At 40.8% G+C, this 12463-nt stretch overlaps 1 protein-coding gene across 1 annotated transcript; it reads right to left on the reverse strand.

Annotated features, from left to right (window-relative positions):
- Positions 1–486: 486 nt before the first annotated feature.
- LOC122559212 (ATP-citrate synthase-like) lies at positions 487–3312 on the reverse strand. Its single transcript, XM_043708594.1, has 3 exons — positions 3198–3312; positions 2359–2441; positions 487–1392 (listed from the first exon to the last, which is right to left on the reverse strand). Exons 1-3 carry the CDS (start codon positions 3294–3296, stop codon positions 1137–1139), a joined length of 438 nt encoding a protein of 145 aa, XP_043564529.1. The 5' UTR covers positions 3297–3312; the 3' UTR covers positions 487–1136.
- Between the last annotated feature and the right edge of the window lie 9151 nt (positions 3313–12463).

Below are 12463 nucleotides of genomic sequence, written 5' to 3' on the forward strand. Positions count from 1 at the left end.
CTTCAGCTGCTTGTCCAATTCTGTTTTGGAAGCCACAATTGAATCTATCTCCCTCACCCTCTCACGTAGTGCATTCCAGATCCTAGTTAGTTCTGCTTAAAAATGTTTCTCTTTGTGTCATCTTTTGTTCTTTCACCAATCACCTTAAATATTGATTCTTCTGTCAATGGGAACAATTTCTCTCTCTCCATTGAGATTATGAATATCTCTTCCAAGTCTCCTCTTAGAGGCTAAGTCTCCTCTTAGCCTCTCCTGAAGAGAACAATTCTAGCTTCTGGGATACATTCATATCAATCACGTAGCTGCAAGGCTGGTGTAGGAGGTGTAGGAGGGAGGGCTTCAGATATTTGGACAATTGGACTGCATTCTGGGGAAGGTGGGATCTGTACAAACAGGACGGGTTGCACCTGAACCAGAAGGGCACCAATATCCTGGGGAGTAGGTTTGCTAGCACTCTTCGGGGGGGTTTAAACTAATTTGGTTTTGCAACATCTTGCAAAAGTTATGTAAAAAGGTATGCAAAGTTATCAAAGAATGCCAATAGATTCTCCAAGATGGACAAATATCGGACAGATGCAGCTAACCATGGGAAAGTGAGACGTCAGTACATTGGACCCAAAGACAATAAATCAGAATAGTTTCTCCAAAGGAAACAGAAGAGCAGTGCAAGAACAAAGGGATTGATGGGTTTACAGAAGAAAGCTGGATTTCACTACTCCAAAATAATCACAAATATTGGTTGTTAAACTCATGATGATTACAATGCTTTCATTGTAGAAAATCTTAAATTTTCTGGAGTGGGTGCATTTAGTCTTGGACCTTGTGGAGGGGTACACAGATTCCCCAGAATGACACCAGGGCTCACAGGGGCAACCGACAAACTTCCTATTCCCAAGTGCATAGGAAGCGGAGGTCTAAGAACATGAATTAAGGAAGCACTTCCTGGTCAAAACAGGAACTCTGCTAAATCTATGAATTTCAAATTAATTAAAAATTTGGGACCGAGATGGGGCAGTTTTTGCAAGGGCTCTGGAACTAAAGTAGGTAAACCGAGTCAGAATCAGCTATTTACTATCTAATTTGGCTCCATATTCCTTCAGATTCTCTTCTAATCTATCCAGTTCAGTCTTGAAAATTTAAATGAACCCAGAACACAGTCTAGATTTCCACAATCCTTTGTACACAAGTGCTTCCTTACTTCGCTCGAGCAGTCTAAATCCAAGATAATAGTGGGGAGGGAGCATAGCAAATGTAACTCCAGCTATCTTATGCCTTCTAAAAGGATCATCTAAAAGGAAACTAATAATGAACTTACCAATAAAGCCCATACTTCGTCCAAGCACAAAGATTCCATTCAGGGCACCAATCTCCACATACTCATCAGCTTCCTCCCTGTACAAAATTTAGGCAAATTAGCACTACTTTCAAATTGAGAAAGATAGGTCAACATTAACTACTCTGTACTCAGACACTGGCATAGAGCCAGCACTTGCTGTTCATGTAGAATTGTCAGCAATGCACAGTACAAAACTATGGCAAGTAATTGCATTTCCTTCTAGAATCTTCCCTTTATTCCAGTGAACATTACAAATCTATTTTTGCTTTGAAATCTGTTATGCAACTTCCACCCCTTATTATCGCTCTCAACCAATGAAAAAAGTCCTCAACTACCCCAGAGTGCAGCAGTTATCAGATATTGAACCTTCAGGAGGAGATAGATGGACTTTTAATCATTAATGATTTGAAGGATTATGCATAGTGAGCAGGAAGATGTAGGTGCAATCAGACATAATCCTATTAAACAGTAGCGCAGGTTTAAGGTGCTGAATTGCCTACTCCTGCTCAGGTTACAACACAGAACTGCACAGTACTGGAACAGGCCTTTCACTGTCGGGTGACTGTGAGAGTTTGCACATTCTCCCCATGTCCAAAAATGTGCAGGCTTGGTGGATTGGCCATGGGAAATGCAGGGTTACAGTGATAGAGTTGGGTGGTGTTCTGAATAGGAATCTCTTTGGATGGCCAGTATGGACTTGATAGGCCAAATGGCCTGCTTCCACACTAAGGATTCTACAATTCAACTTAGAAAGCAGTGAAACTGGAAACAAGGAAGTTGCCCATATGAGCTCAGGGACAGTGCATCCTGTGGCTGCACTTGTACTCTCGATGGACAAGGGATCATTTCACTGCTTTACAACTCCAACAACTGCGATTATACTCAATTGAATAAAAATTGCTATGAAGCACCCAAAGGTTGTGAAATGTTATAGAAATACTTTTTCTGTCACTGAATTCAATAACAGCCTCAGATAGTTCCACATCAAAATGTGCAACTTTTCCTACACCGAGAGAACATACCTTGTAAATGCACCACAGTTTCTTAGCAAGTCAACCATGGCAACACCAATAAAACCGTCAACATTCAGGATAAGATTTGGTTTCTGAAAGAAAAAAAATGTAACCATTCAATTCTCAAACAATATTTATACATCAATAATAAAAACAGATGGGGCAAGATTTTAATAACTGCAACAATTCAGAAATGGTTAATTCTTCAGAATTTGCATTATTAAAAATAAAACGTAAGCATGTCTCGTGAAAGCTCATCCAACCACATTTTGTGCTGCAGATTTTGCTTAAGGAAAAGTTTTCCTTTAAAAAGAGAACCACATTTTATTGATATGCTGTTGGCAAATAATTTGGAAACAAGCTAATTCAGTGACAAAAAACGGAAAGTACTGCAGATGCTGTAAGTCAGAAAATCAGAAGTTGCTGGAAAAGATCAACAGGTTCTGCAGCATCTGTGAAGAGAAAATAGAATCAATTTTTTGGGTCCAGTGACCATTCCTCAAAATGCAGCTCAGTGACTGCTTGCCCAGATTCTGCATTTAACCAACTTGCCATCTGACAATGAAGCACATTCCACAGTGTACAGCACAAAGCTACTCAAACTGAAGTTAATCAAAGTCTAAAATAAAATTTGAGCTATTCTGAAAGGATTGTTCCAGGTAATTCCAATGAAGGCGCTGCTTCCTTCCCTACCAAAACTCTGAAGGCCTTGATCAGAGTTACCAAAATCAGTTTTGAAATTTCTACAGCTGAATTAATATTCATCACTCAATCCCCGATAGAACTGAAGTCTGTGGAAGATAGGTTATTTGCTGACCAGTTTTCAGGTTCCTGTGTAGGTTCCATACCTTGGAGGTAGTAATCTTCTCCACTTCTAGCGCATAGTCGAGGAGAGGTGTGGCTGGGAAATGCTGCTTCACAAAATCCTTTAGGATCTGTACCCTCATGTCTGGATTGTTAATCTGTGATCAGGAAAGTTTAATTCATCAAATACCACAATGGCGATTTAAATGTGCAGTACATACCAGGATCTCTATCAGATCATGGTATTTCCAAAGTGACTGATCATCATTCCCAGACTATATATTTGTGACAGCTGAAACGTTGTCACCTCTAGATGCAGTTACCCCAATCTTCAACACGGAATAAATCAGAGTGCTTCCAAAACACTGAACATCAACACAATTGGCAGATTACAGCCACTGTACTCCCCAGCAACTCAAGACAACTTATACTTGTGTTCCAAACTCTGGTTTTCCTGTTTTAATTTGTAAAAAGCTATTCCTTAAAATCTTAAATCAATTCACCACAACCATGAGATAATATGAGATGTATGACATTTATTTGTATTTAATTTAGAAGTGTCACCTTCAATGATAAACCCTTGTAAACCCAAGTCAAAAACACTTGGGGAAAGCGGTAGATGTGGTATATATGGATTTTAGTAAGGCGTTTGATAAGGTTCCCCATGGTAGGCTATTGCAGAAAATACGGAGATATGGCATTGAGGGTGGGTTGGAGGTTTGGATTAGGAATTGGTTGGATGGAAGAAGACAGAGGGTAGTAGTTGATGGCAAAGTTTCTTCATGGAGTGCCGTCACTAGCGGTGTTCCGCAAGGATTTGTTTTACGACCATTGCTGTTTGTCATTTATAAAAATGACAAACAGCAATGGTCCCAAAACAGATCCTTGCGGAACACCGCTAGTGACGGCACTCCATGAAGAAACTTTGCCATCAACTACTACCCTCTGTCTTCTTCCATCCAGCCAATTCCTAATCCAAACCTCCAACTCACCCTCAATGCCATATCTCCGTATTTTCTGCAGTAGCCTACCATGGGGAACCTTATCGAACGCCTTACTAAAATCCATATATACCACATCTACTGCTTTCCCCTCATCAACCTCCTTCGTCACCTTTTCAAAGAATTCAATAAGGTTTGTGAGGCACGACCTGCCCTTCACAAAACCATGCTGACTATCCTTGATCACATTATTCCTATCCAGATGTGCATAAATCCTATCCCTTACAATTCTCTCTAAGACTTTGCCCACAACAGAAGTGAGACTCACCGGCCTATAGTTACTAGTAATATAGTCCTAGATCTCTCCGTTCCTGCACTACCTATGGAATTTAGTCTTTATATTGCCTATTCTCACTCTTCCTTCCAAAATTTATCATTTCATACTTCTCTGCTTTAAATTGTATTTGCCTTGAGTCCATCCATTTCACCAACCTGTTTATGTCCATTTGAAGTCTATTCTCTTCACAGTTCACAATACTTCCAAATATTTTTTCATCTGCACCCAAATCTAAGTCATTGATTGGTATTATTATTTGAGAAAAACAATGGTCATAGTCCAGGCCCCTGAGGAACTTCTTTTCATGATGTTTTTCACTTTTGTTTCGGTGGAATTCATACTGATGGCTCAATGTGTTTCCATTTCAATACGATTAAATTGAGACCAATCTGTATTGATAAAAAGAACTAATGCTAGAGGAGGATGAGATGATACTTGGGTTAATTGTGATACCCTAACTGCTGAGACAGCTGAGATTTAGTACAAACAAGGAATTAAACCTGGATCTTTATGGTCTTAATGTCACCATGTGAGATTCTGTGGGGAGCTGGCAAATTCACGTTCACTCGGATTTTCTGAGGTCGAAATACGAAACAAAAGCACTCAAAGTAAAATATAGCATTTTATGGAAACTAAATAAGGACTAAGTAACCTTGTGTGCATCTGGTTGAATGAATCCCATTGCTGTGTAAATGACACTTGTGCTCTGTCATAATTTTTCACTGCTGTGCTGAACTCCAAAAACAAAGTGGGCTGAAAATACTATCCACCTAGATAGCTGCAAAATAAGAGCTCTTACTGTATGAATATTCACTGACCAATTATATCAAAATGTAATTAAAGCCTATGATTATATGACTGAACTTGAAAAAGGCATTTCACCAGTTATCACAGAGTTACTCTTTTTCTTTTTAACATTAAAATGGAAAGCAGATGCTTGCTGATTAAGAGTCTGTATGAGATGGCAAAATGCCAAAGAGCATGTCACAAATTATAAGCAGCTGCTTATAATAGTCCAGCTATGGACAGAAGTTGCACTTAAATATTGCTATTTCTTGCTGAGAAGGCAACTGAAGTTACAGATCACATCAAATAAGACATTACGCCGCACTACATCTAGAATATTCAAGGGAACATAGGGAAGCGGAATAACTTGAAAATATTACATTTTGGATGACTGTGATCATCAAATCGAGGAAAAGCAAAGGCATTTTAGGAGGGATTGTTTTCTGCAAAAAGCCAAAAATATGAAGCAATTTACTACATGCAAATCAGAGGGATAATAGAAAGCTTTATACTGAATCTTTGCCCCAACTGCACTATAGCCCTAACTAACCATGGTTGGAGGTGAAATTTGTTTTGCCTAAAACAGATTCTCCTGTTTCAATGATATTACAGGAGGAGTCACATTACATCAGCCAGTCTTTTTTTTGTTTTGCAGCTCAGAGGTTGGTCTCACCTACATGAAGCTCACTTGAGAGATGACCTTTATTCAGGGACCATTTGAAGAGAAGGGCTGCAACTTGAAAATATTTCACAAAATAGTTTTTCTGCACCAGTACATATTATATCCATCTGATTGTAGCAGCAACTTGTCTTCTTTTGGGAATGGGAATTGAGTGAACATTTGGTCATTGAGGAGCCAAGGCAATGTCAGACATCACCACAAGATGAGGGTACTGATGTGCTCTTCCTCTATTGGCCATAGCAGTGAGTCATCATGGACCTCCTCAAATCTGTCTGAGCAGTAATACCTGTGTTGCTTATGGTTCATAACTGAGATGGCACAAGAGCGATACAACCAGTTAGCAGGAAACTCTCTTGCAAATTTGTCAGAGCAAATTGTCAAAGTTATCACTGCAATGAACTGTTTCTCCTCTGGGATCTTCCAGATAGCACTGGAGAGATTTGAATACAGTTGGGTCCCATGAACACAGGTATGCAGAGTAAGACATTGATACCTTGAACAGCAGCTCCCCTTGGAGCCTCGAACATATAAGCTAAGTTCTCTTTAGTTGGACATGAAGTGGTCGGGATGATAGAAACCACATGGCTTTACCTGCACTTTCTCTAACAATAGTGTTGTCCTGCAGGAATTTAAAGAACTTTTCTTTAATCATTGGGCAGCTGGTCTATAATCATTGTTACATCTTGCAAGTGAATGGCAAATATCCAGGTTCTCAGCATGCCTGTATTCAATGCCAATTCTTTATTTTCGCTGTTTGAAGACTGCCAGCAACTGAAGGACAGGACTCCTTGGGGAATTAGAGTTGCCCACTGCTGCTCTGGTGGATGAAACTCATAACATTTGACTGCATTGACTGAGAAGAGATTTGACAAGTACCATGCCTCCATCAGTGCCATTATTAAAAACAGCATTCACTTTCTCATGTGGTATTCTTAGTGCCTCCAGGCAGCTCAAAGGATGTCTTGCAGTATAAGCTGCCAAGTTTCCAGGATTGCAATAGTTTACTACAGACTGCATAACATAGTTTCAGAAAGAGGAATCTGTCTGGAGGAATTAACAGTTGAGAAAATGCTGTGCTCACCTAATTTGTGAAAGCTCTGTTGCAGGAGTTACAGTGTAGCTGCTAGCTGAAATAAAGAAGCCCCTTGATCTTGGTCATGGTTTACCCCTGAAAGTCTGCTTCAGGCGGCTGCAATCCCACAGTGGGTGCTGACCATGCAGCGATAATAACAATGCAGAGGTCTGCTATCAACAACAAACTTCCCGGCTAATTGGTTAACCTTTCCAAGGACCCCAAAATTGGAGGTGTAATGGACAGCAAAGAAGGTTACCTCAGATTGATCAGAGATGGGCTGAGAAGTGGCAAATGGAGTTTAATTTAGATCATCCCCTTATTGGGATTGTATTATAGACCCCCCTAATAGTCAGAGGGAAATTGACAAACAAACTTGTCAGGAGATCTCAGCTATCTGTAAGAATAATAGGGTGGTTATGGGAGGGGATTTTAACTTTCCAAACATAGACTGGGACTGTCATAGTATTAAGTGTGTACAAGACAATTTTCTGATTCAGTTTGTGGATGTACCTATTAGAGAAGGTGCAAAACTTGACCTACTCTTGGGAAGTAAAGCAGGGCAGGTGACTGAGGTGTCAGCGACCATAGTTCTATTAGACTTAAAATAGTGATGGAAAAGGATAGACCAGATCTAAAAGTTGAAGTTCTAAATTGGAGAATGACCCCAATTTTGATGGTATTAGGCAAGAACTTTCAAAAGTTGATTGGGGACAAATGTTCACAGGTAAAGGGACGGCAAGAAAATGGGAAGCCTTCAGAAATGAGATAATGAGAATCCAGAGAAAGTATATTCCTGTCAGGGTGAAAGGGAAGGCTGGTAGGTATAGGGAATGCTGGATGACTAAAGAAATTGAGGGTTTGGTTCTGAAAAAGAAGGAAGCATATGTCAGGTAAAGACAGGATAGATTGAGTGAATCCTTAGAAGAGTATAAAGGCAGTAGGAGTATAATTAAGAGGGAAATCAGGAGGGCAAAAAGGGGACATGAAATAGCTTTGGCAAACAGAATTAAGGAGAATCCAAAGAGTTTTTACAAATACATTAAGGACAAAAGGATAACAAGGGAGAGAATAGGGCCCCTCAAAAATCTGCAAGGCGGTCTTTGTGTGCAGCTGCAGAAAATGGGGGAGATACCTAATGAGTATTTTGCATCAGTATTTACTATGGAAAAGGATATGGAAGATATAGACTGGAGGGAAATAGATGGTGATATCTTGCAAAACGTCCATATTACAGAGGAGGAAGTGCTGGATGTCTTGAAATGCATAAAGGTGGATAAATCCCCATGACCTGATCAGGTGTACCCCAGAACTCTGTGGGAAGCTAGAGAAGTGATTGCTGGGCCTCTTGCTGAGATATTTGTATCATCAATAGTCACAGGTGAGCTGCCGGAAGACTGGAGGTTGGTTAATGTGGTGCCACTGTTTAAGAAGGGCGGTAAAGACAAGCCAGGGAACTATAGACCAATGAGCCCGATGTCAGTAGTGGGCAAGTTGTTGGAGGGAATCCTGAGGGACAGGATGTACATGTATTTGGAAAGGCAAGGACTGATTAGGGATAGTCAACATTGCTTTGTGCATGGGAAATCATGTCTCACAAACTTGATTAAGTTTTTTGAAGAAGTAACAAAGAGGATTGAAGAGGGTAGAGCAGTAGATGTGACCTATATGGACTTCAGTAAGGCATTCAACAAGGTTCCCCATGAGAGACTGATTAGCAAGGTTAGATCTCACAGAATACAGGGAGAACTAGCCATGTGGATACAGAAGTGGCTCAAAGGTAGAAGATAGAGAGAGGGTGGTGGTGGAGGGTTGTTTTTCAGACTGGAGGCCTGTGACCAGTGGAGTGCCACAAGGATCGGTGCTGGGTCCTCTACGTTTTGTCATTTATATAAATGATTTGGATACAAGCATAAGAGGTATGGTTAGTACGTTTGCTGATGGCAACAAAATTGGAGGTGTAGTGGACAGCGAAGAGGGTTACCTCAGATTACAACAGGATTAGATGGGCCAATGGACTGAGAAGTGGCAGATGGAATTTAATTCAGATAAATGCAAGTTACTGCATTTTGGGAAAGCAAATCTTAGCAGGACTTATACACTTAATAGTAAGGTCCTAGGGAGTGTTGCTGAACAAAGAGACCTTGGAGTGCAGATTCATAGCTCCTTGAAAGTGGAGTTGCAGGTAGATAGGATAATGAAGAAGGCATTTAGTATGCTTTCCTTTATTGGTCAGAGTATTGAGTACAGGAGTTGGGAGGTCATGTTGCGGCTATACAGGTAATTGGTTAGGCCACTTTTGGAATATTGTGCGCAGTTCTCGTCCCCTTCCTATTGGAAAGAAGTTGTGGAACTTGAAAGGGTTCAGAAAAGATTTACAAGGATGTTGCCAGGATTGGAGGATTTGAGCTATAAGGAGAGGCTGAACAGGCTGGGGCTGTTTTCCTTGGAGCGTCGGAGGCTGAAGGGTGATCTTATAGAGGTTTATAAAATTATGAGGGGCAGGGATTAGATAAATAGACAAAGTCTTTTCCCTGGGGTGGGGGAATCCAAAACTAGAGGGCAGAGGTTTAGGGTGAGAGGGAAAAAATAAAAAAGAGACCTAAGGGACAACTTTTTCACACAGAGAGTGGTACAAGTATGGAATGAGCTGCCAGAGGAAGTGGTGGAGGCTGGTACAATTGCAACATTTAAAAGGCATTTGGATGAGTATGTGAACATAAAGGGTTTGGAGGGGTATGGGCCAGGTGCTGGCAGGTGGGACTAGATTGGGTTGGGATATCTGGTCGGCGTGGACAGGTTGGACCGAAGGTTCTGTTTCCATGCTGTACATCTCTGTGACTCTATGTGACTTTAAATGCGAGGTGCTGCATTTTGGGAAAGCAAATCTTAGCACAACTTATACACTTAATGGTAAGGTCCTGGAGAGTGTTGGTGAATAAAGAGGCCTTGGAGTGCAGGTTCATAGCTCCTTGAAAGTGGAGTTGCAGGTAGATAGGATAGTGAAGAAGGCTTTTGGTATGCTTTCCTTTATTGGTTAGAGTATTGAGTATAGGAGTTGAGAGGTCATGTTGCAGCTATACAGGACATTGGTTCGGCCACTTTTGGAATATCGTGTGCAATTCTGGTCTCCTTCTTATTGGAAGAATGTTGTGAAACCTGAAAGGGTTCAGAAAAGATTTAAAAGGATGTTGCCAGGTTTACAAGATTTGAGCTATAGGGAGAGGCTGAATAGGCTAGGGCTGTTCTCCCTGGAGCGTTTCTGGCTGAGAGGTGACCTTATAGAGGTTTATGAAATCATGAGGGGCATCGATAGGATAAATAAAGTCTTTTCACTGAGTGGGTGAGTCCAGAACGAGAGGGCATAGGTTTAGGGTGAGAGGGAAAAGATATAAAAGGGACCTAATTTTTCACGCAGAGGATGGTACATTTATGAAACAAGCTGCCAGAGGAAGTGGTGGAGGCTGGTACAATTGCAACATTTAAAAGGCATCTGGATGGGTATATGAATAGGAAAGGTTTGGAGGGATATGGACCGGGTGTTGGCATGTGGGACTAGATTAGGTTGGGGTATCTGGTCAGCATGGACGAGTTGGACCACAGGGTCTGTTTTCATGCTGTACATCTCTATGACTCTATGACATCACCTCACAAACCTCAATCACAAGAACATGTGCATTGACAGGTGAGGCAAAGTTGGGTGTATCCACAGTACGTCCTGTCCATGTATGCCCACCTTGAAGTTCTGCATTTTCTCTCCAATGGGATTTCTCGTTCAACCTTTCTACCAGATATGCTGAAACCTTTTGGCACATTTTGTTTTTATTTGTGAGTTTTTGGTCATTTGTACCTTTCACACATTAAAATTATGGAATGTGTTGTACTATCCACTGGGCAACAAACTGTTGGATATTTGATTTAATGTGTCCAACATGCCAAAAAGCTGAGAAAGCATCCTCATTTTAAATGCGGAGCTCGAAAGATCTTTACCAATGCAGATGAATGCAAACTCACTGTTAATTCAAAGGCTTCCTATTCCACATTACTTTCAGTCAGTTGTGTATCATTTGTTGTATCACACCCAGTATTACAATGTCGATTCTCTGGTATGGTTAGCTGTCATTGTGCTTCTGTATAATGAGAAGCTGTTAAATAAGCTGTTTGTTGGCTTACAATCAGATTATCCCACTACTGTCTCTTCGGCCATAAGAGAGAAAGAGGAAACTGCCATGACCAGGTATAGCAAACAGTTGGTAAAAGCCTTAAACCATTGTATCCCCTTCTTCCATATGCAAATAACTATTCTTTTGCCAGGAAGATGGACAGGTGACTTGCTCCCTGACTCTGTACTCAATTAACAAACAGTAGCCTGGGATGTCCAATAGTTAGCCAGGACACTGGCCTCCTGCATCCAAAGAAAGCATTTCAACAAGATTTGGAGTTGGCAGTGTTGGACTGGGGTGTACAAAGTTAAAAATCTCACAACACCAGGTTATAGTCCAACAGGTTTAATTGGAAGCACTAGTTTTCGGAGCACCGCTCCTTCATCAGGTGGTTGTGGAGGACACAATTGTAAGACATTATACCCATTTGAAAAATTGAGAGACTTAACAAACAATCCAGGGCTTAACAAACAATTTCAGTTACATCATAATGTAAACTTTTGCTATAAATTCTGTGTCCTACAATCTTATACTCCACAGCTACCTGGTGAAGGAGCAGCGCTCCGAAAGCAAGTGCTTCCAATTAAACCTGTTGGACTATAACCTGGCATTGTATGATTTTTAACTTATTTCGACAAGAGCTCTAGGATTTGGAAATTATGACTTTTGATGGATACAATGAAGATTTTTATTCAATTAAAGATATTAAGTTACTTATGGGTCACAAATCACTTAACATCTTCCATAAGGAACAACAACTATTACCCTTCCTAAAATCAATTCTAACAACCGATCAGAAGGATGGTGTGAAACTTGAAAGAGTTCAGAAAAGATTTACAAGGATGTTGCCATAGTCGGAGGATTTGAGCTACAGGGAGAGGCTGAACAGGCTGGGACTATTTTCCCTGGAGCTGAGGGTTTAGAGGTTTATAGAATCGTGATGGGCATGAATAGGGTAAATAGACAAAGTCATTTCCCTGGGGTGGGGGAGTCCAGAACTAGAGGCCATAAGTGTAAGATGAAAGAGGAAAAACTTAAAAGGAACCTAAGGGGCAACTTTTTCACACAGAGGGTGTTGCATGTGTGGAATGAGCTGCCAGAGGAAGTGGTGGAGGCTGGTATAATGGCAACATGTAAAAGGCATCTGGATGAGTATATGAATAGGAAGGGTTTAGAGGGATATGGGCCGAAAGCTGGCTAATGGGACTAGATTAGATTAGGATATCTGGTTGCATGGATGAGTTGGACTGAAGGGCCTGTTTCTTTGCTATATATCTCTACGACTATGACTAAGTTGGTCAGCATGGACGAGTTGAACCAAATATCTGC

This window comes from Chiloscyllium plagiosum, chromosome 18 (genome assembly GCF_004010195.1).
Source record: "Chiloscyllium plagiosum isolate BGI_BamShark_2017 chromosome 18, ASM401019v2, whole genome shotgun sequence".
Lineage (NCBI taxonomy): Eukaryota > Metazoa > Chordata > Chondrichthyes > Orectolobiformes > Hemiscylliidae > Chiloscyllium > Chiloscyllium plagiosum.